The sequence below is a fragment of the Scyliorhinus torazame genome, chromosome 16 (assembly GCF_047496885.1).
Source record: "Scyliorhinus torazame isolate Kashiwa2021f chromosome 16, sScyTor2.1, whole genome shotgun sequence".
NCBI classification, from domain to species: domain Eukaryota; kingdom Metazoa; phylum Chordata; class Chondrichthyes; order Carcharhiniformes; family Scyliorhinidae; genus Scyliorhinus; species Scyliorhinus torazame.
In genome coordinates, this window is record NC_092722.1 from 164,911,859 (window position 1) to 164,931,715 (window position 19,857).

Consider the following 19,857-nt stretch of genomic DNA (forward strand, 5'->3'; position numbering starts at 1 on the left):
TTGATTTATTCGGTGTAAACACCCAGTTTGCTGCAATCCGTGATTTAAGAGAACACAGTCACTGTTTCGAAACTGAAATCTTTCCAGGACCCTGGATACATATTGGATCAATTAATATGGTTCATTCCGAGTCACGTCTCATGAGCCAATTTTAAAAGGATAAACTTTGTTTAACGAACTTGCCTGGACATTAATACTGACTCACAAGTAAACCCTCTATCATTCAATAGTAAACTAATGTTGCTACATTCTCTTCGGTAGTGCTCCATTGCGCTGCAAACCATCTCGTCGGAAACAGAATTTGGCGGAAATTTCGGGGCTTCCCCGTACACTTTGTCTCGGTGTAATACAATTAATAATGAATTATTTTGTGCATAATTATGCATGCTTGTTCTACGTGGGGCTATCGAAGTAACCTTTTCTGCAAACATGCCACTATTATTTACGATGGAATGTACAATTTGTTTTGCTAATTGAACATCTTGGGACTGAGGGTACTTTTTATTTAGCAAATGCCGAAACTTCAGACTCCCTTTAATCCTCCCACACCTCTCAGACAAAGCAATAACGGGAACTTCACCGTCGTCTTGGGCAACAAAGCAAAATCAATACAAACAGATCAATATAAAGTAAGAGTGTAAACTATCTATGCATCAAAGCTAATCTGTGTCGTGTTTTCATACGATGAATCATGTTTTGCTTCAATATTCTGATATTTAACATGCGTCTAAGGTGTGACTACACTGCCGCCGGTAACGGGTCAGGTTTATATAAGATTTTGCAGTCAATTGGTGTTCAATAAAACTTTTTTCTTTTTGAATAAGGGTGAGTTAACCTCAGTATCCGAGACGGAGCAGAGATCGCCAGAGAGCAGATGTCACCTTACTGAGTCTCCTGTCTGCTGCTAGAAAAGGTGTTTCTTTGCTGAAGTTGTCTCTTTGAGAGGTCCGTGTGTATGTGTGTGTGTGCGCGCGTTTGTGTAAATTCTTTTGCAAGTGATTTTGGAAAGTTGCAGTCCTGATGTTCCTGATAAAATCCCCTAATGCATGCCATGCCTCCAGCAAGCCCACAGCTTCCTATTGAAGATGAGCAGGCGCTTCAGCCTGGTATCTGCGTGTGTTGCGCTTAATCTGCTCCATGTCCTTCTCTATTTTTTCCAATCTCTCCAATGTTCGTGTCATGACCCTTTCTGGTTGGTTGCCGCCAGGGACACAATAAACTGTGAAAACATTATGCTTAAATAAAAAATAACTGGCCAATTAAATGTAACAATCCTCTTATTATGGCAATGTTAACCATAGGTTTTCTCTGTGGTATATTCAAATCAGATATGGGTTTGACCTATCAACATTAATAATGCACATTAGTACAGTATTAATTAATTAAGGTGCGTGTTGACATTGATGCTATTTTTTCATCTTCAATGGAAACGCTTTGATGGATATTAAGTGGGAGAAATATTTATATCAACATTTTTGCAAAACAAAATACATGAATTGTGGAAATCAACTCAAATGTAAAACTAGTTATTTACCGCGTCTGATTCACGCCCTTTAATATTTATAATGCCTTGTAGCATAACCACACTCGATCACCGAGGTTTGAGAACGCCAATAAATTGAGAAAATGCAATTACAATTGATATATTTGGAAAAATAATCAAACGTCATTAGCAGTTTCGGCTTCTTTTCCCCCTCCCAAACCCGGAAGTAGCAGTTGTCTTTTAAAAAAAAAACTCCCTACAACACGTGGAGTGCAAATCTGATTTACCAAATATAGTCACACAAAGAAAAATGGGAATTTGCCGATCAAAGATCAAAGTGCCAGCAACTCCACCTCGATTCCCTCCTCCACTATTAGTCCTCTTACAGAACGTCAATTTTTCACACATCAATGATGGCTTAATAATAGTTGAAAGAGAGTTGCATAAGGATGCAAATCTTGCCTTTGTCTTTCCAACGCTTTATAACGTGCATGTGCTGATTTAATATAGCGAAGTAAAAAGCGATCCCTTTTGTATTGGGGTTGCAGAGGCGTTAGTAATCGCCCGAATCAAAGGAGATGTAGAGATGTTAATTCCCCGTACAGTTTATACACAGCATGCTCATTTGATGCACATTTCATTCATAAGTTGCTTTAATAAAAGGGCAGAAAATAAATAATTGACCATCACATAAATATTTTAAAACAAAAATGTGTAAAAATAGTGGTCGTGCTCTATGTATAGAATATATTAAATATATTGCTTTTTAAATTATTGATCAATTTAGAAAATAATACGTTTTTAGATAAATGCGCTAACTATATGCAAACTATTCGATTATATTGCCTTTTCTCGAATGTAGCTTTCCTTTAAAGCCACATTCCTCTCACATTGCATAAGCTGCAAAAACGATGCACATCCAAACAGTGTATTTGAAAACTCTTGCGCTTCAAGCTCCTAAGAGAGTGATCTTGTGATATTTTGTTGCACGCGCCTAGGTGCAAATGAACTCCCAATTTACAGGAGCTACCATATTTCAATTAATATTTAAGGTTCCACCTCGTAAACGCACACGTCCATTGAATTCAAAATAATGGTACGGCGAGGACTCAAACTTTCACTTGGAGCAGATTCCCCATCACTTCGTCTGGTTTAGTTTCAGTATTAAAATTACTGTTACCGGCATGTTTAATATTGCTGAACATGTTAAAAGTCAGCGTGCCCACTCGGTGCCGGCAACTTCTGGTGGGGGAAATAATAGTTACAGATTAAAACACTTTTTTTTGGGGGGGGGGGGGGGGTTGTCAGGAGAAGCGATTACATTGTTGCATACTTATTAACCAGACGGCATCAATAGAAGCAAGGCACGACACTTACAAAATTGTTAACATTTATTTGGAATGGTTCAGCATGCTCAAGTAGCAAACTGATCAGGCTAAGAGCACATGAAAAGATGTGTCGACTTTACAACTGTTTGATTCACTATACAGTATGTATTATATATATATGAAGATCGACTGCAACGTTGTAATATAATGTAAAAAAAAACTAGAATGGGGTTGGAAAACCCTTAATGGGATGATGCATAAATTGGAACAAAAAGTTAAGAGATCAAAAACAGCAAAATAAAAAGATTGTGGAAATCAAGTCCAAGGGCTTTTGATTAACACTAAAAACCTCAGCCAACCCCTCTTTTTTTCCCTCGGTCTCTCTCTCTCTCTCTGTTGCCTTTTAATTTATTGATGCAGACGTCATGTAAGTCCCTCCTCATTACCCTGTACGTATTCCCCTCTTGTGCATCTCATTAGTTTGGGAGCGGGACAGGCTGTGGAGCTTTCCCTGTCAATCAAAGTGTCAATCAAACAGCGGCGAGCCTTTGAAGTGGAGCAGCCGCCGCCGAGTCTCCTACAACTTCAGTCCGAGCAGGAGAGCCAGCACCTCGGCGTGCCTTCACTAACAATTACCGCTCCTGCGATTTATTTACTCACTCACAGAATAGCGAGGGGGGCAAGAAGAAGACCAAGGAGAGGAAGAAGAAAAAAAAACATACTTGCGACGGATTAACAACACCCCCCCAACACTCCCATCCCCCCCCCCCCCCCCCCCCGAACGAGTTGCATCAAGTCGATCACTTTTTATATATTTTTTTAAAGAAAGGGAGAAAAGGCATTTAAAAAAAAAAAGATGCCGCAGCTAAACAGCGGTGGCGGCGACGATCTGGGGGCCAATGATGAAATGATCTCTTTTAAAGATGAAGGGGAGCAGGAAGAAAAGATCTCGGAGAACGCTTCTGCAGAAAGGGATTTAGCAGACGTCAAGTCTTCATTAGTAAACGAGTCAGAAACCAACCAAAACAGTTCATCAGACTCCGAGGTAAGCGGCAAAAAAAAAAATCTCTTGTTTGTTTAGTTTATTTTTGTTGTTTCTGAGGTAAAAGTGGGGGGGGGGGGGGGGTTTGGAGGAGGAATGGGGTGGATTCATATTGAAACGAAGGGGGAAATAAAACGATTCTCTACCACAGATACTTTGTGTTCCTGTTAAATTATAATAATGTTGCAACCTGATGATCGCAGCTGAATAATCCAAACTCTTGTGACTTTGTGTGTCTGACTCTCTCTCTCTCTCTCGCATCCACCATGTTCCTCTCAAGGCGGAAAGACGGCCGCCGCCTCGGCAGCCAGAAACTTTTCGGGACAAATCCAGGGAGAGTTTAGAAGAAGGTGAGTTGGCCGGAAAAGAAACAAAAAAAAAGTTTTTTGTTTAAAAAAAAGTATTTCTCACCACCCCCCCCTCCCCCCTCCCCCCTCCATAGCTTCTCTTTCCTTTTTCGCCCTCAAATGTCGCTCTCTCTCATTGAGTCGGGAGCGGCTGCGGCGAAGTGTTTTGTTGCATAAAGTATGTTGAGAAAAGTTTGATCCCTAACTTTTTTTTCCTTTTTCTCTCTCATTCCCCGCCATGTTTCTTGACCTAGCGGCAAAGAGGCAAGATGGAGGGTTGTTCAAGGGCCCACCATACCCCGGCTATCCATTTATTATGATTCCTGACCTGGCAAGTCCTTACCTTCCCAATGGATCTTTATCTCCCAGTGCGAGGACGGTAGGTTTATTTGTTATACAAAATTCTAAAAAGTCTCACAAAATAGTTGAAGAGAAGTACGCATGCTTTGTTTCTGGCGTATTTACTTTAAAAAACCGCGCAGACACTTTTGCACCAGGGCCGTGCTGTTTTAATTTTCCCTTATTTTCTCGTCTTGTTGAGAAAAGGCAGTCATTAAACACTAAATCTTTCAGAGGCTGGTAACTAGAGCCCTGTGCCATGTATGTGTTGGCAGAGTTTGCCCTCGCTGTGTGCTTGTGATTGGGACTAGGTGAACTTGCAACGAAGTTTTTTAAAAACACATTTGGGTGTAAGCCTCCCCTCTCCTCCCTCCCCCCAGTAGGTGACATTCCAAGTTCCATTGTCAGCTGCCATTTGTTTGCTCATTTTTTTTTGGGGGGGGGGGGAGGAGAGGAGGTAGCCCCCCTGTGAAATTGTATTATTTATTTTGCTGCCTTTTAAAAAAAAAAAAGTCTCCCTAGCAGAAATATCCGGTGCGTGCATTTGATTGCAAACTGGATTTTAAAAAGGCGTGTTTTTAAAAGGAGCAGTTTTTATGGAGCGCCTTTACAGTAACTTGAGGAAGGCGATTTTTGTGTGTTGTGGCTTCTTTTGTTTTCATGGCATTCCAATGAAGGCAGTCAGACGTTTTTGTAAAACCTTAACTGCATTGGAAATGTAGACTTTTACAGGTCATCATGCAATACAATGGGGAGCTCAGCGGGACATGACGGTTACGATTGGGGCTAATTTGCTCGAGTCGATGGGCTTTTAAAAAAAAATGCTGGTTCCCAGTTTACCTCCAAGACTGTCAGCTCCCGTCAGCCCCGAAATAGTATCAGAGTCACGTGAAAAGGGTGGGGGAGAGAACCACTGAGTTTTAAACAAGCGACGTAAACTCTGAAATTGTTCCGCACCAGGATTGAAAATCCCCACCACGTGGATTACATTGCAATATTATTAACATCTGGTCTCTCTCTCTCTCTCTCCTCCCCCCCCCCCCCCCCCCAGTTTCCCAAACCTGGCGGTTTTAATTTAATCTCCGTGCTGAATTCCGGGAAGGAGGTGGTGGGAGGGATGTTTATTGGGAAGGATTCTGAAAATGTCACTGTGAATGCCCAGTTATATATTGGTTGCAGTTTTGAAATCCGGAGTCGTTCTGTTTGCTCACCAAAAGTGGAAGCTTTCAAAACGATTTGACTTCCGTTTCATAAAACCAAAATAACACTTTTTTTGTGTGCAACATTTGTCGAATTCACTGCAGCTGGAAAACAATTGATTTGTTTTTCAGTGTGAAAATTTATAGGTCTAAATAGTAATTTAAGATGCATTAGTTTTTTTTCCTGTAATTGGATATGTTTTTGAAGATATCCACAGGATTGAGTGTGTGGTGTACATCATTGCAGAGAATCTTGGAATTATTCAAGTAAAAATGTGGAATGTTTTGTTTGTTTTCGAAAGGCTTTTTGTGTTCACGAATAGTAGCTGGTCCAGTATTCCTATATGCTGTAGGTTAATGCATTAACCCACACGCTGACTTGTAAAATTGGAAAATAGACTTTGTGCCATTTGCTTGACCAACATGTACAGTAGCGCATTAGGTCCAGAAGCTGTACCTCGGTTTAAAATTTGCACATGTACATAAATTGCAGACCTTTATGTTTGCTATATCTTCTGAATAATGTATTAAATTATACTGCTCTCCAACAGTCCAACAAGTAGTATCATAATTAAATGTCTAGTTTTGGCACTGTCAGTATATTATGTTGGAGGAACCAGATGAGACATTTATCATTATGATAATTACTACTGTAATTTTGGTGGCGTAACGTTTTTAAATGCTAGCTTTCGGCCGAGATAATGTATATTGCCAGTATGGGGCAGTGGGCAAAAGCAAATAGAACCTGAGTGAAACTAAGTGGTCTCTTCCACAGTGGGCTAGATGTATCCATTCCTGCAAATTGTACAGCAGTATTTCGATGTGGTACATATCTTTTTTCTTGGCAAAATGGAAAGCTATTTATCATTACAGTCCATTCTGTTTTAAATAGCAATAAAATGTTTATCACATTGAACGGGGCAGGTGTTTCTGGCCTTTTTGTGTTGGGAGATTTGTGCATCGTGTACAAAATGTTTATGACTTGCAGTTAAAGTACAGGTCAAATACGTAATCTTAAGATTCCATTTACAGGCGTCCCAGGTAGCAACCCCTTCTGAGGGCATTTCATTTCTAAATAATTGATCTGTTCTTTCAGTCAAACATCTGTATATCCATTACAGGTATTACTGTGACAGGTTTGTGGGCAACTTTAAAGAATATATATTGGCATTAATAGGGCCATTGACTTTGTAGGGGGTGACTTTGCAGGTGATTTTAAGAGTGGTTTCAGTTTATTTACTTACTTCTGAAGAAAGATGATTTTAAGTACTTAATAATTTGAACGTACTTACTAAGGATATTTAGCTCTAAGCTTTTCATTATGATAATTGGAAATAAGTAATATGAGTTTGTTTGTTTGGAACTATGCATGAGGCAAGTTGAACAGAATATGAAACAATATTGGTCAAGCACAGAATTTTGTTTCCTCCTGTGTTTGAAATTAAAATGATGTGGGAACGTTCCATAAGTGAAGTTTCTGTTTTTAAAAAAAAAAAACACCTTGAAAACAGCACTGTAACAGGAAAACAAAGTTTTAAGGTTTCGCATGAATTCATCTCTAGGTTGCATTAAGTCTTTGCTGCTCATGATTTCAAGAGTCACATAATTCTACTGTTTTCAAAATAGAACCTGTAATTCTTAACTCTTCCTATTTTTAACATGTTATGGGCAATTCTTGTCTGAAAGGTAGCATAACGATGCAAGATCTACTCTTGTGCATTTCCCCTTGCCTTGACTTTTGCTATTTTAAAACATTTATCCAGATTTAGTTTACAGAAGTCAAAAGAAAGGGGTTGATGTGGTTTGAAATAAAAATGCATTAAAACTGTAAAACTAGCTAAGTAATAATTTTTAGAATGATGTGCTTGGGATTGACAGCTGCAGAGATTTGTGAGAACATAAGTTTCTGTACCATGACTAAAGTTGGAGGAGATTTTCCAGCTGTTCAGCTTTCTGCAGTGGCTAGTTCAGTTTTTGAGGGCTACATAACTCTCGTGCAGCAATTGTTTGTCGGTGGAGTTTTAAATCCTTGTGATTTCGGGGGAAATGCTGTTTGTCTTTTATACCTTTTAGTCAGGGCTAGTGGGCGAGAAGTTTCTTCTACTAGATTTCACAGCTACTGTGCAGCCAAATTTACACCTTGACAATCCATCAGAAAGAAATATGTCCCCAAACCCTTGGCTAGCAATTGCAATATAGCCATAAATCTGCAGCAATGTATTTATGGCTTCTGTCATTTATGAATGTTGAAGTAGTTGGTGCTAAATTGGCTTTATACCCTGCGATCCGAGGCGATGTTGGGAATGGGACTTGGCGCTGAAGAAAACTGGTGGTGTTTAGAAAGGTGGTTTCATCATTGCTTTGCAGTGTTGTTTATTTGTAGTTGGCTGTTTTCAATGTGCAAGGTTAACCCTCTAAACACATCAAGAATTGTAATCTGGATTAAGTGTGTTTACGTAGGGTTTTAATTGCATGAGGCAAAGAATTGGTTATTGCCTTTCTTCCAGGTGTTGAGAGAGATTTAGTAAACGGTCTCCTATTTGGTGCTGTGGCTGCACATGTTAATTGTTCCTAATTTGCCATCTCTGGGGGGTTTATGGTGCTGAATGGGCTCTTTAAACACCATATCAAACTCTTTCTATATGTCTGATGTGTCAGTGTATGAGCAGTTATGGCATATGTTTTGGTATTTTACCTTTGGATTGGGAAGGCAGGGTACATTTAGAATCTAATTAGGTTGCCCTGATTATTCATCGGCCCTACCAGACCAGAAGGAGTAATTTGCACGAAAAGTGGAGTCCAACTGAACCAGTGCAATTTTAAAGAAACGATAAATCACTTGCATATTTGTGCAGTGATTCAAATGATTTGAGACCGCTCCCATCTCAACATGTGGTATATTTAAGTCAATGAAATGCAGATGTAGAGGATGGTGAGGTTTCTCAGCAGTGATCAGCAAATGGAAATCTATTCGTGCTGTAAATATTTACAAACTAAATTTGGAACACTAGAGTTTTTGTTGTGCCTAATTAAGTATGAATAGGCTTTGGTGGTTGTTGGGGGGGGGGGGGGAGGGGGGGGGGGAGGAGGAGGAATGTACTGTTTGCCACCATTGACTTAAAAAAAAAAGTAGGAGTGAAATTTTCTTTAAGTATCCTTTTTTTGTAAAGTGTGTAGTCGCTGACATAGCTCTCCTTTGCTTAATGTTTCTGTCCACACAAGTGGGTTCAACATTAAACTTTCAAAACAAAACTGTAAAAATCTTTTTTTGGACGTGGGGGTAAAAATCAAACCAATATGACACTAGATCAACCAAGTAGGAGTCGAATGTTTAAATTTGAAGTATTCCCTCGTCATTATAACAAATGTTCCATTTTCTGCGGTTGGGGAGGAGGGGAGATTGTTGGGATCAGTTTCACTTCTTTTCTCTCCACAAATTGTTTTTATTACTAGTTTGGGCGAACCTGTTAGTGGATGGGGGCTATTCAATCTGACTAAATGGAAGTGGCACATTGATAGATGGTTCCAACGTTGGATTTTTCTTTGGGTGGGAAATGGATTGGAAGGGAACATGCATGCGCATTATTGCCTGAGTAAAATAATTATTTTTGACCGTTGTCTTTCACTTGGCCAATGAAGCCATTGAATCTTATACAGAAACAGATGACTTGGCGAGCCTATATGTTAGTTGATATGTGAGCCTCCTGGATTCTGGTGGGTAATTGGGAGTTGCACAGTAAAGTTAGATGTTTCTGTGTCCTTTGCTCTTTCCCTTACAGCAGGAACATAAAACCAATTGCTACAAATGTAGAAAATAGGATAACTATACATCTGGAGCTAAATCTGCAGTGGTGATAAGTGACTTGTGCTACATTGAATGAAGGCCATCACTGAACTGATGCCCAAATTGAATAGGTTAAGGAGCAAATTGTTATCTGTATAATGTCTCTGATACTGGAGACTTGAGCTTTTTGCCTTGTATGTCTCTTCATGGCTCAGGTGCCCAGATGTTGATTTGGTGTGGGCACGTAGGTGTGTAGCATAATATGCTTTACTTTGTTCCCAAGTGTACCATCCAATCTTATTCTGATTTTCAAGTTATGCACTAAAAACAGGCATTGCCGAACCTCCAGGCCCACAAAATTCAAATAGAGCAGTTGAACAGATGAGGAACATGCACACAAATGCAAAGCATGTTACGTGAGTTAGGAGGGCTTGGATTGCTAGGATTTGGAAGGGTTTACATGTCTCTAGATTGGACTTCACTGCCATATTGTCTGTTGTATCCCTTTTGGAATAACAAATAGAAAAATGCTAACCCAGTTCTGGCATTACTGTACATGCCTTACACTTGTGCAAATGATAGCCTTTTCCTATCTGTCCAACTGAAGTTTAAAAAATCTTTTCAGTGGGTAGGATTCTGCTTGGGTGTCATCCTTGTCTATAGCATAAGTCTTGACAGTGAATATGAGTGACCTGTTCAGCTGTAATCACAGCAGGACCTGATCTTGTTGTCTCCTGGAGACCTTGCTCGCTTCTAATTGGGGTTGCTATGTAGTATTAGCAGTGGGCACCCTGGGCAATATATTCTTTCCTTGAATCATGGGCTTTGGAGCTAACTACAGTGCCTGATGGATCCTTGGCTGAAATCACCTCTGCATAGGCCATGGATCAAAGCCAAGATTGTTTTGGGTTCGTAAGACTATTTGGTTTTTTAGGGTGGCATTGAAAATCCAGAATGAAAGGAATTTTATCCTGGAGGTATTCTGAGGTGCCTTAGGCAAGTCTGCAGAAATTAAGATAATTTAAGATTTAGTTGTGTGATTCAGTTACTATTGCTCACATTTTTACTTGTATTTTGCATTTAGATGCTGTGAGTGCTGTTGCACCTGAAATTGGACTGCTAATTTCCTCGGCTCTCGTTTTCTTGTGATTTTATCTGTTATTTCTCTTCCCTTAACTATTTTTGTTGGTGAAGGCGATAATCAGTTGGCTTCATTCTAATTGAGAAAAATGCACATTCATGCCCTTCCTCTCTCTCCGCTTAATGCACTTTGTAAAGCACCAACAAGCTGTAATGTATATGAACTTTTGTGTCAGGAGCATTTTTAAAAAGCTGTAATGTAAAGCCTACTTGCTTCTCTCAACTATTTGTGGTAAATATACTGTGCATAAGATTCAGGGTTTAAAGAAATAAAACATTTTTTTAGCATACCCAATTATTTTTTTCCAATTATTGAGGGGCAATTTAGTGTGGCCAATCCACGTAACAAACTCATCTTTGGGTTGTGGGGCGAAACCCACGCAGACACAGGGAGAATGTGCAAACTCCACACAGTGACCTGGCGCCGGGATCGAACCCGGGTCCTCAGCGGCGTAGGCAGCAGTGCTAACTACTGTGCCACCGTGCCACCCCTAGAGTTTAAAGAAAAATGAAGGCAGCATGGGGGCGCAGTGGTTAGCATTGCTGCCTCACGGCGCCGAGTCCCAGGTTCGATCCCGGCTCTGGGTCACTGTCTGTGTGGAGTTTGCACAATTCCCAGTGATTGCGTGGGTTTCGCCCAACCCCCCCCCCCACCCCCCCCCCCCCCCCCCCCCCCCACCCCCCCCCTTGACCCAAAGATGTGCCGGATAGGTGGATTGGCCACGCTAAATTGTTTCTTAATTCGAAAAAATGAATTGGGTACGCTAAACTATAAATTTACAGAAAAATATCCTTTCATAAAAAGTGACCACTCTGTACATGCGAATATAAGCAGACCAAATCCAATCCCCTGTGCAACTTTAGCTATCTTTATAGTTCATTCTGCTTTGGGCAGCATGGTGGTGCAATGTTTAGCACTCCTGCCTTAGGGCGCTGTGGACCCGGGTTCGATTCTGCCTCCGGGTCACTGTCCGTGTGGAGTTTGCACATTTTCCCCGTGTCTGTGTGGGGCTTACCCCCACAACCAAAAAAGACGTGCAGGGTAAGTGGATTGGCCATGCTAAATTGCCCCTTAATTGGGGGTAAATATATATTTTTTAAAAATTCATTCTGCTTGCAATAAAGGCCAACATTTCATTTATCTTAGTTACTTGCTGGGCCTGCCTGATGTATTGTGATTCATGTACAAGGACACCCAGATCCTTCTGTACTGTTATTATGCTGTCTCTCGTCATCTAAATACTATCCTGCTTTTTTATTCTTCATGCCAAAGTGAACAACCTCACACTTACCCCACATTATACTCCATCTGCCAATTTTTTCCCCCACTGCCATAAACCATCTTTACTCCTATGGAGAGGAGGAAGGACGATGTCTTGGACTTCGCCTCTCTGATTGCACGGCGGTGAATTTTGCTGGAGTGGCAGTCTGCATCGCCACGGGGGGTAGCGGCTTGGTTGGGTGACCTGTACGACTTCCTGTGATTAGAGAAGATAACGTACGAGTTAAGGGGCTCTTCAGAGGGGTTTGAGGAAAGGTGGGCCGGATGCTTGTGACCGTGTTTGAGGGGCTGTTCGTCGTGCGGGCGGGGGCGGGGGGGGGGGGGGGGGGGGGGGGGTGAAAAAGAGGAAAAGTCTGAACAGACTATCGTTGATTGTTGGGAAGGATGTTTCCCAGGGGTGTTTGTTCGCTGTAACCTATTTTGATACATGTTTGTAATAAAATATATTTAAAAAAAAAAACATCTTTACCCCTTTGCAGCTCTGTTGTATCTTCCTTACAAATCGTTTTCCCACCAATTTTGCTGATAGTGTCCCTTCATGCATGTTGTTAATATCGGTCCTAGATATTTGGGATTGTGGCACTCAACTAGTTAGTTTATCTGACTCTCCCTTTCCTATAATTAGCTAATTCCCCCTCTCCATGCTAATCTATCACCCGCAAATCATGAGCTTTAAACTTGTGCAGTAGCCTTTTTATATAGCACCTTCTATTGTCTTTTGGAAATCCAAATATATTACATCTGCATGTTCCCCTTGAATCCAGCTTGCCTGTTGCATCCTCAAATAAATTAATTTGTCCAGCACAATTTCACAAAATCATATTAACTCTGCCTGATTGTGTATTATGATTTTCCAAGTGCCCTGCTACTACTTCCTTAATGATGGATTCTAGCATTTCCCAATGACTGATGTTAGTAAACTACATGCCAGTTAGCCTGCTTTCTATCTCCCTGCTCTCCTAAATATGATGTAACATTTGTGGTTTTCCATTCGTCTGGGATCTTTCCACAATATATGAAATTTTGGGATCTTTCCACAATATATGAAATTTTGGAAGATTGCAACCAAAGCATCAACTTCTTTTCTGACCTTGGGATGCAGGCCATCAGGTTCAGCCTCAATAGTTTTTGTAGTACATTTCCTCAAGTGATTCTGATTGTTTTATGTTCCTCCCTTTCTTTTGCTCCTTGATTTTCTACCGTTCTTGGGATGCTTTGTGTCTTCCACTGGTACAAAGCACTTGTTCGAAGTATGGAGGCCAGACCTTTAACAACCCGAGGTTCTGACTCTGAAACGTCTTGCTGTGATCCAGTTTCTTTTTTCTTTAATTTTTAAAATAAAAAAATGTAGTGTACCCAATTCAATTTTTCCAATTAAGGGTCAATTTAGCGTGGCCAATCCACCTAGCCTGCACATCTTTGGGTTGTGGGGGTGAAACCCACGCAAACACTGGGAGAATGTGCAAACTCCACATGGACAGTGACCCAGAGCCGGGATCGAACTTGGGACCTCGGCGCCGTGAGGCAACAGGGCTAACCCACTGCGCCACCATGCTGCCCCGTGGTCCAGTTTCTGAAGTGCTGAGAGTCTTGCTGTTCTTTCACCTAGATAGCTATGTTTTAATGGCAGGTATTCTATCAACACCCAATATAACTGGGTATTCAAATGCATATGATACGTGTACATTCTAGTAATAGGATAGAAATTTGAAACAAGGTTCCTATCTTAGCTTCTTTTCCCAACTTAATGGAATTGAGATTATTACATCCCTGTTGCTCAGCTTGATATTGACCAATTCAGCACACTTTGGGAGAGGTGGGTGGTAAGAAAGAGTCTTCTCAATGCAGCAAAAGATTTCAAGTTAAAAGCCAAAGTGTTGTTTAACTCCTGAAATAACTGCTGCGGAAAAACTGGTGTGAAAATGGAAGATGTCCATGAGAACAGAGCCAAACAACTGGCCTGATCTTGAGAAGCGTTTTTCAGAATGGGTACTCAAAAAATAGTCAGAATAGTTTATTTGTCATCAGAAATGCAATATGTACATATACACAAAATCAACCCCGAGTCCAGCAAGGATATTAGCAACAATAGCTGGTATGTGTAGCAGCTGTATGGAACAAACGTATCTTGTGTTGTAACAGAAGATCTTTATAAAACAAATTAAAGAAACCCAATTAAGGGGCAATTTAGCATGACCAGTCCGCCTACCCTGCACATCTTTGGGTTTGTGGGGGTGAGACCCATGTAGACACAGGGAGAATGTGCAAACTCCTGTTGCTCATTTTAGCCTTAGTTTAATTGCTCTTGTTCTATCACCTTTGCTCTTGAGTCGGCAGGTATCTTTCTGATACCGCCACGTGGTTCAAGTCTGAGTAATGATCAATAATCCAACACACCGCTTAGTAAGGGTTAAATCAACGCACATTTATGATATACAGTAATCAATACTCATACATTAATTCTACTTCTAAGCTACTTCCTACAACTAACAGGCCAATACTTAACTTTGGAAATGGCCCACTAGGTCAGGGAACCGAATGGCCTTTCGTATGGGTTCTGAGCCTGCGGGATTCAAAGCTGGGACAGGTCGATAGCCAGGAGCGCCTTTCTCGTAGCGAGCGTTGGAGTAATACTTACGATTCTAGCGGCTGTTGTAGAAGGTCAGCAGAAGAGTCTCGAAGGGTGCGGAGAGGAGAAGAAGGGTCGATTTGAACTTGGACTCTATTCTTATAGTCCCCAAGGGCTTCCTGCCTTTCAGGGTGGACCCTGTACCTGGTTCCAAGTGATTGGACTTTGTCCCAATCACTTGGTTCGATATTCTCCAATGCTGGAGCGATTCCTTGATCGATGGGCGGTTTTGAGGTGGTCGTTCACCTCTCTTTGTGTAGGCTTCTGCTGGCGCCAAAAAGTCTGGGTTGGCTTTGTGTGTCTAATTTGGTGCACATTGTTCCCGGGGATTGCTAATTTATATTCAGATGGCTGGGGTGTTGTTATGTTGATGGCTGCAGGTATCGATTCTGTCTGGCCTCCCCAGAGGTGAATACACAGTTTTACCTGTAGCTGCCTGTTTGAGTCCTGTTGGCTGATTTTCCCATCAGCCTCTTCCGTTTGCCATTCTAAATCGGGGTTTGGCCATTCTAATCGGGAGTTAGCCATTTTAACTGGCTACACTCCACACGGACAGTGACCCGGGACTGAGATCGAACCTGGATCCTTGCGCTTTGAGTCAGCAGTGCTAACCACTGCATCACTCCAGCCGCCCCCGCAACAGAAGGTCAAGATCGCTCAGAGACTGCTGAAAGGTCTCTGCTGTAATTACCAGTTTCCATGTTTCATCAGATGGCGGCAGTAATACGAGTACCCATAATGCCATGCTAGCAACATGGACGAAACGTCCATTAATTTTGATATGTTCAGCAACTAAACTCTGCAGTGGAAAGGTTCTAGTAAAACGGACAAAAAAAATGAGAAGATGACTTGAAAAAAATTATAGTCTATGGCAAATTTCAAACTTAAAAACCATACCAAAAATCAGGATCCCTGCAGGATTTTCTGTGCATGTCCATGATAATGGTTAGATGGAGGAGGATGGAATGAAAGTGTGTGGAATAGGTGTCCTGATGTCCTGCATGATGAATGCAGTTTATTAGACTGGAACATGTAGCGACAAGTATAAATTGGGTGCCTGGAAATGAATGACACCGATATTGCAGGTATACTAGGGGTTTTAATATCTCTAATGCAACTTCTGGATCTGTGCCTCAAGCCATTCAAGGATTATCTCTTTATCGAATAGAAAAGATGGATGGTTGGTGGAGAAAAAGCGATCCCCGAGTGGGAATATGCACGCTGTTTTGTCATCAAACTCTGGGTTGTTATTCGTGCACAAACCTTTTTCCGAAACTGTGGAATATCCAATTCAATGGATGGAGAGAATCGTAGAATCCCACCAGTGCAGAAGGAGGTCATTTGGCCCATTGAGTCTGCATGTGTCCTGAGAAAGAACACCCTACTTAAGCCTACACCTTCACCCTATCCCTGTAACCCTCATCTAACCCTTTTGGACATGAGGGCCAATTGAGCACGGCTAATCCACCTAACCCAACCATCTTTGGACTGTGGGAAGAAACCGGAGCACCTGGAGAAAACCCACACAGGCACTGGGAGAAAGTGCAAACTCCACACAGTCACCCAAGGCTGGTATTGAACCCCAGGTCCCTGGAGCTGTGAGGCAGCAGTGCTAACCATTGTGCTGCTGTCCCATCCATTGAGCGGAAGATGGTCTGTTGTGAATGGATGATTCTGAAGCCAGAAGTGCCATTCTGGTGATGCCATAGTGGAAATGAACTCTTTGTGTCAGATGCCGAAGACCATGATTTTGACCATGGTTTTAAAAAGCTCACATTGTGTTTAAAAAGTTTCTTGATACAAGTAAATTCATGTGGCATAGTTTATTGAATGAATTACCAGTGGTTTTATCTTCACCGTTCAAAATGCAGACCACCCACACGGGCAGTTCATAATTAATACTCTGGGTAGAAGTCAATCTCAATTTTTGCAATGGTTCTTGGAGGTTTCAAAGATGGATTTGCATGCTGCCACCTATGGTACATCAACGATCGGGGTTAGGGCCATTGAAAGAGTTGTGTAACTAACAAAACTACAGAATTTAATTGGCTTGTAACTTATGAACTTTGGCAATTAATACTTTTGATAAATTTGGCAGTGACGTGGGTTTAGGACAACAATGGCGTTCTGAGTTTAAAGTACCAGAAAGCAGCAATAAGATGGCCAAAGAAAGACTAATTACTGTGGCTGTGAAAATACAATGTTTTTTTCGCTTTGCCATTGTGTACTGGAGAAACCTGGTGAGTTGTTTATAAATGGAGAGTAATGAAATGTTCAGACAAAGAAAATGCATGGAATTTTCAAATTAAACCCCAGTGCAAGCTGTTGAATAGACACCTGGAGGCCTGGCGGAGCGAGGGGGCTGCTTCTATGACAGTATCCAATTCCTTTTCGGGGGAGGGGAGAGGGCAGGCGGATGGGTTCAGTCTCCACAGGGATTGCCCAGGGCTGCGCTGGCTTTCTGGGAAGAAAAGCCTGGACAAATTTCCATTAAAATTTCAATTGGGCCACTGGGACATGAATAAAATGGGCAGCAACTTGTAAATGTTTCTTTCTGAAGGGGAAAAGAGCTTCCAGAGAGAGCATTCTTAGGACAAGAATTTCAGGCTGGCAAAAGCTGTACAGGAAACAAAAGGTGTTTGAGTAGTACTTGTAATTGCTGTTAATGTTAGAATAATTAGAACAGCCCCCAACCCAGTGGCTACCTATGAAAAGAAAAGGGATAAGGGATTCAAATTCATGTTTGTTAAATGGAGGTTGGGGAGGGAGTGCTTTTGTTATAATCCTGCGTTTTCCATGTGTGTGGTTCCTGTCTCTCTCTTCCTAATTTCAGCCCTATCTTGTTCTATGCACTTATTCAGTACAAATGGATTCAGAAAGGCTGGATGTTTTTGTAACTCCAATCCTTAAGAAAACAGTTAAGGATTCAATTACTACACAGGAATTTGAAGGGGAAAATAGGTTCATTTTGAGGCCTTTTTCACAGCTAACATTAATTGTCTGTACTGACTTCCTTCCATTGTATTAATAAATACTCTGGAATTTTTCATACAATATGTAGTTACCTGCAGGATGTAAACTGGAGTGAATGTCAAGGTGTGTGGCCTATTGAGTTTCGAATCACAGCCCAAAATAGAATCATGGTGCCACCACACAATTTAATTATTTTAAAACGTTAATGTCCAATTTGGAGAGTTTCACAGGGAACTGGTACGTAGCAATTAGTTGTTTCTTGCTCCGTTTCCTGCATCTTGGCCTGAGATGTGAGATTTTCTCACGTGCTTGGTTTCTCTCTCGCTTTTGTGAAGCCAAAACAAAATGATATATTTTTTTTAATTTGCCTGTTTTCCCTGTTTTAAATTTAATAATGTAGCTCCTTTTATTCTGCAGTTAGAACATTGTGTAGTTAATGCATTCTGTTCTTTTATCCATAATTAATCTGTAACATAATTTTAATGAAAAATTTCTCTGATAATCTGTTGGGATTGTTCCTTTCGTTGAAGATTTCCATGTATCTTGACTTTTACTAATTCTCCTAAATTATAGCTGAGAAAAATCTCAGGAGTCTTTAATGTACATGGATCTATCCTTTAATGTTGTCTGTGCAGAAATGAAAATTATGTTATGATCAGCAAACGGGGATGGGAGCAGTGCTTGAATGTTTGATTTTTCTTAAATGTGTTTTAAAGAGGTTCAGCATTATTTTGTCCTTTTTCCCCCCCCCCCTTTTTCAAGTAGTGGAGTTAATGTGAGTGTTTTTTAAAATCCTGTGGACCTATTGGGAATAGCAAAGATGATATGATTGTTATAAATCTTTGGCGTATATTATACGTTACAAATTTCAGGCATTTTTTGAACTGTTAAGCATCAGGTAGCAATTTAAACCTTTTAAATAAATCCTTTGTACAGTACTACTACCATCCTTATCATTGTTTTCTGTGTGCCCTCTTGACCACTGTATGACTTCCTTAATCCACTGTGTCTTTCAAATGTCATTTGGTAAATTGCACTGAGTCACTGTACCGTTTCATACTCTTGCAATTGATGCTTGCAATTCAGAAATTTCAAAAGATTATGCTCTTTTAATATGTTGTTATTTGTACGGACTAACTGCATTGTCAGCAACATAAAACTTTCACATATTTTACTGCTGTAGTTCTTTTGGAAAGTATATTCTGGTATTGCAGTTTTTAAATTGACTCTGATTCTGGTTGTAACCCATCGGATGAGTCTATCCATACTTTTAAATACAATCTAGTCGGCCACATTGACATTTTTACGTTGTCTCCTACCTAATCTCACCTAACCATGGTATTAAAATGAGAAAATTGTAATAGATGTCCCAACAGTTACATTTAACTTTGTCCTTCATTGCAGTTAGTGTGCAATAGAGACAATGTACAGGTTTCGATTCTCTTGTTATTGTTTTGCAACTTTGTTGCTTTTGCCCAGTGGGATGAGGTTTTTCTCCGTCTTAAAAGCTTTATTTGGTTTCTGAGTAATAGGAAGATGCAACAGTTTGTTTGCACATGATAACATTAAGCAGGAGCTAATATATATATTGAAAATTATAGGAGCAAGATTATTATGCCAGAGACCAGTAATTGCGTGCAATCAGATGTTACTAAATTTTCCCTTTATAACAGTTATCAGTTTGTGTAGTTCATGCATTTATGTACAAAAGTGCAGAACCGTTGAACTTATCTGAAAGACGGAATGTTTTAAAGGCTATAACTATAAATAATGGTTATTGTTTAAAGGGCTCCGTATATCCACATTCCTCCCCAAAAGAGTCCTGCCAAAGCAAGTTAAGTACTCGAGCATGGCATTTTTCAGTCATTTTACATAAACAGTGATGCCGAAGTTAGAATATTTAATTCGCTAATTGTGAAAGCATGGTTAGGGTTTTGTGCATATTTCTGTCTGACCTTTAACTGGATGATGGTGCCATGATATCTGCTTCTGCAATCTTATTGACTGGAAAAATTGTTTACTACCAACCCATCTAATGCTTTTAAGTAAACCTCAAATGTACGTTGATGGAGAAGGAATGGAGTTGCATGTTTATATTGCAAATTGTCCATTTCTAAAGAAGTGTACATGCTTTATGACTTACGTTTGTGTAATAATTTTGGAATGTGGGGAGAAAAGATACTCATCAATGTTTCAATTTGCAAACTTTGTACCAAGGTTCAAAAAGTATTAATTACTTAAGAGTATTGCATGTGCAGGTTTTCTAGAGTTCATGTGTTTCTCTGAATTTTTGTGTTGCAAGTACATTTGG

General features: G+C 40.5%; 1 protein-coding gene across 44 annotated transcripts in view; it reads left to right on the forward strand.

Moving 5' to 3' along the window:
- The first annotated feature begins 3,333 nt into the window (after positions 1 to 3,333).
- Positions 3,334 to 19,857, forward strand: part of tcf7l2 (transcription factor 7 like 2) — a 189,764-nt gene continuing 173,240 nt past the window's right edge. For 14 of the 44 annotated variants that reach the window (XR_011935519.1, XR_011935520.1, XM_072479375.1 and 11 more), the window contains exons 1-3: positions 3,336 to 3,856; positions 4,134 to 4,203; positions 4,455 to 4,579. Coding sequence is in view for 42 of the 44 variants with exons in the window: in XM_072479375.1 (XP_072335476.1) it covers positions 3,668 to 3,856; positions 4,134 to 4,203; positions 4,455 to 4,579 (384 nt within the window). In the remaining 2 variants the exon portion in view is untranslated. Of the gene's footprint in view, positions 3,857 to 4,133; positions 4,204 to 4,454; positions 4,580 to 19,857 lie in introns of all 44 variants that reach the window. The other 30 variants (XM_072479376.1, XM_072479378.1, XM_072479384.1 and 27 more) reach the window with 4 other exon arrangements.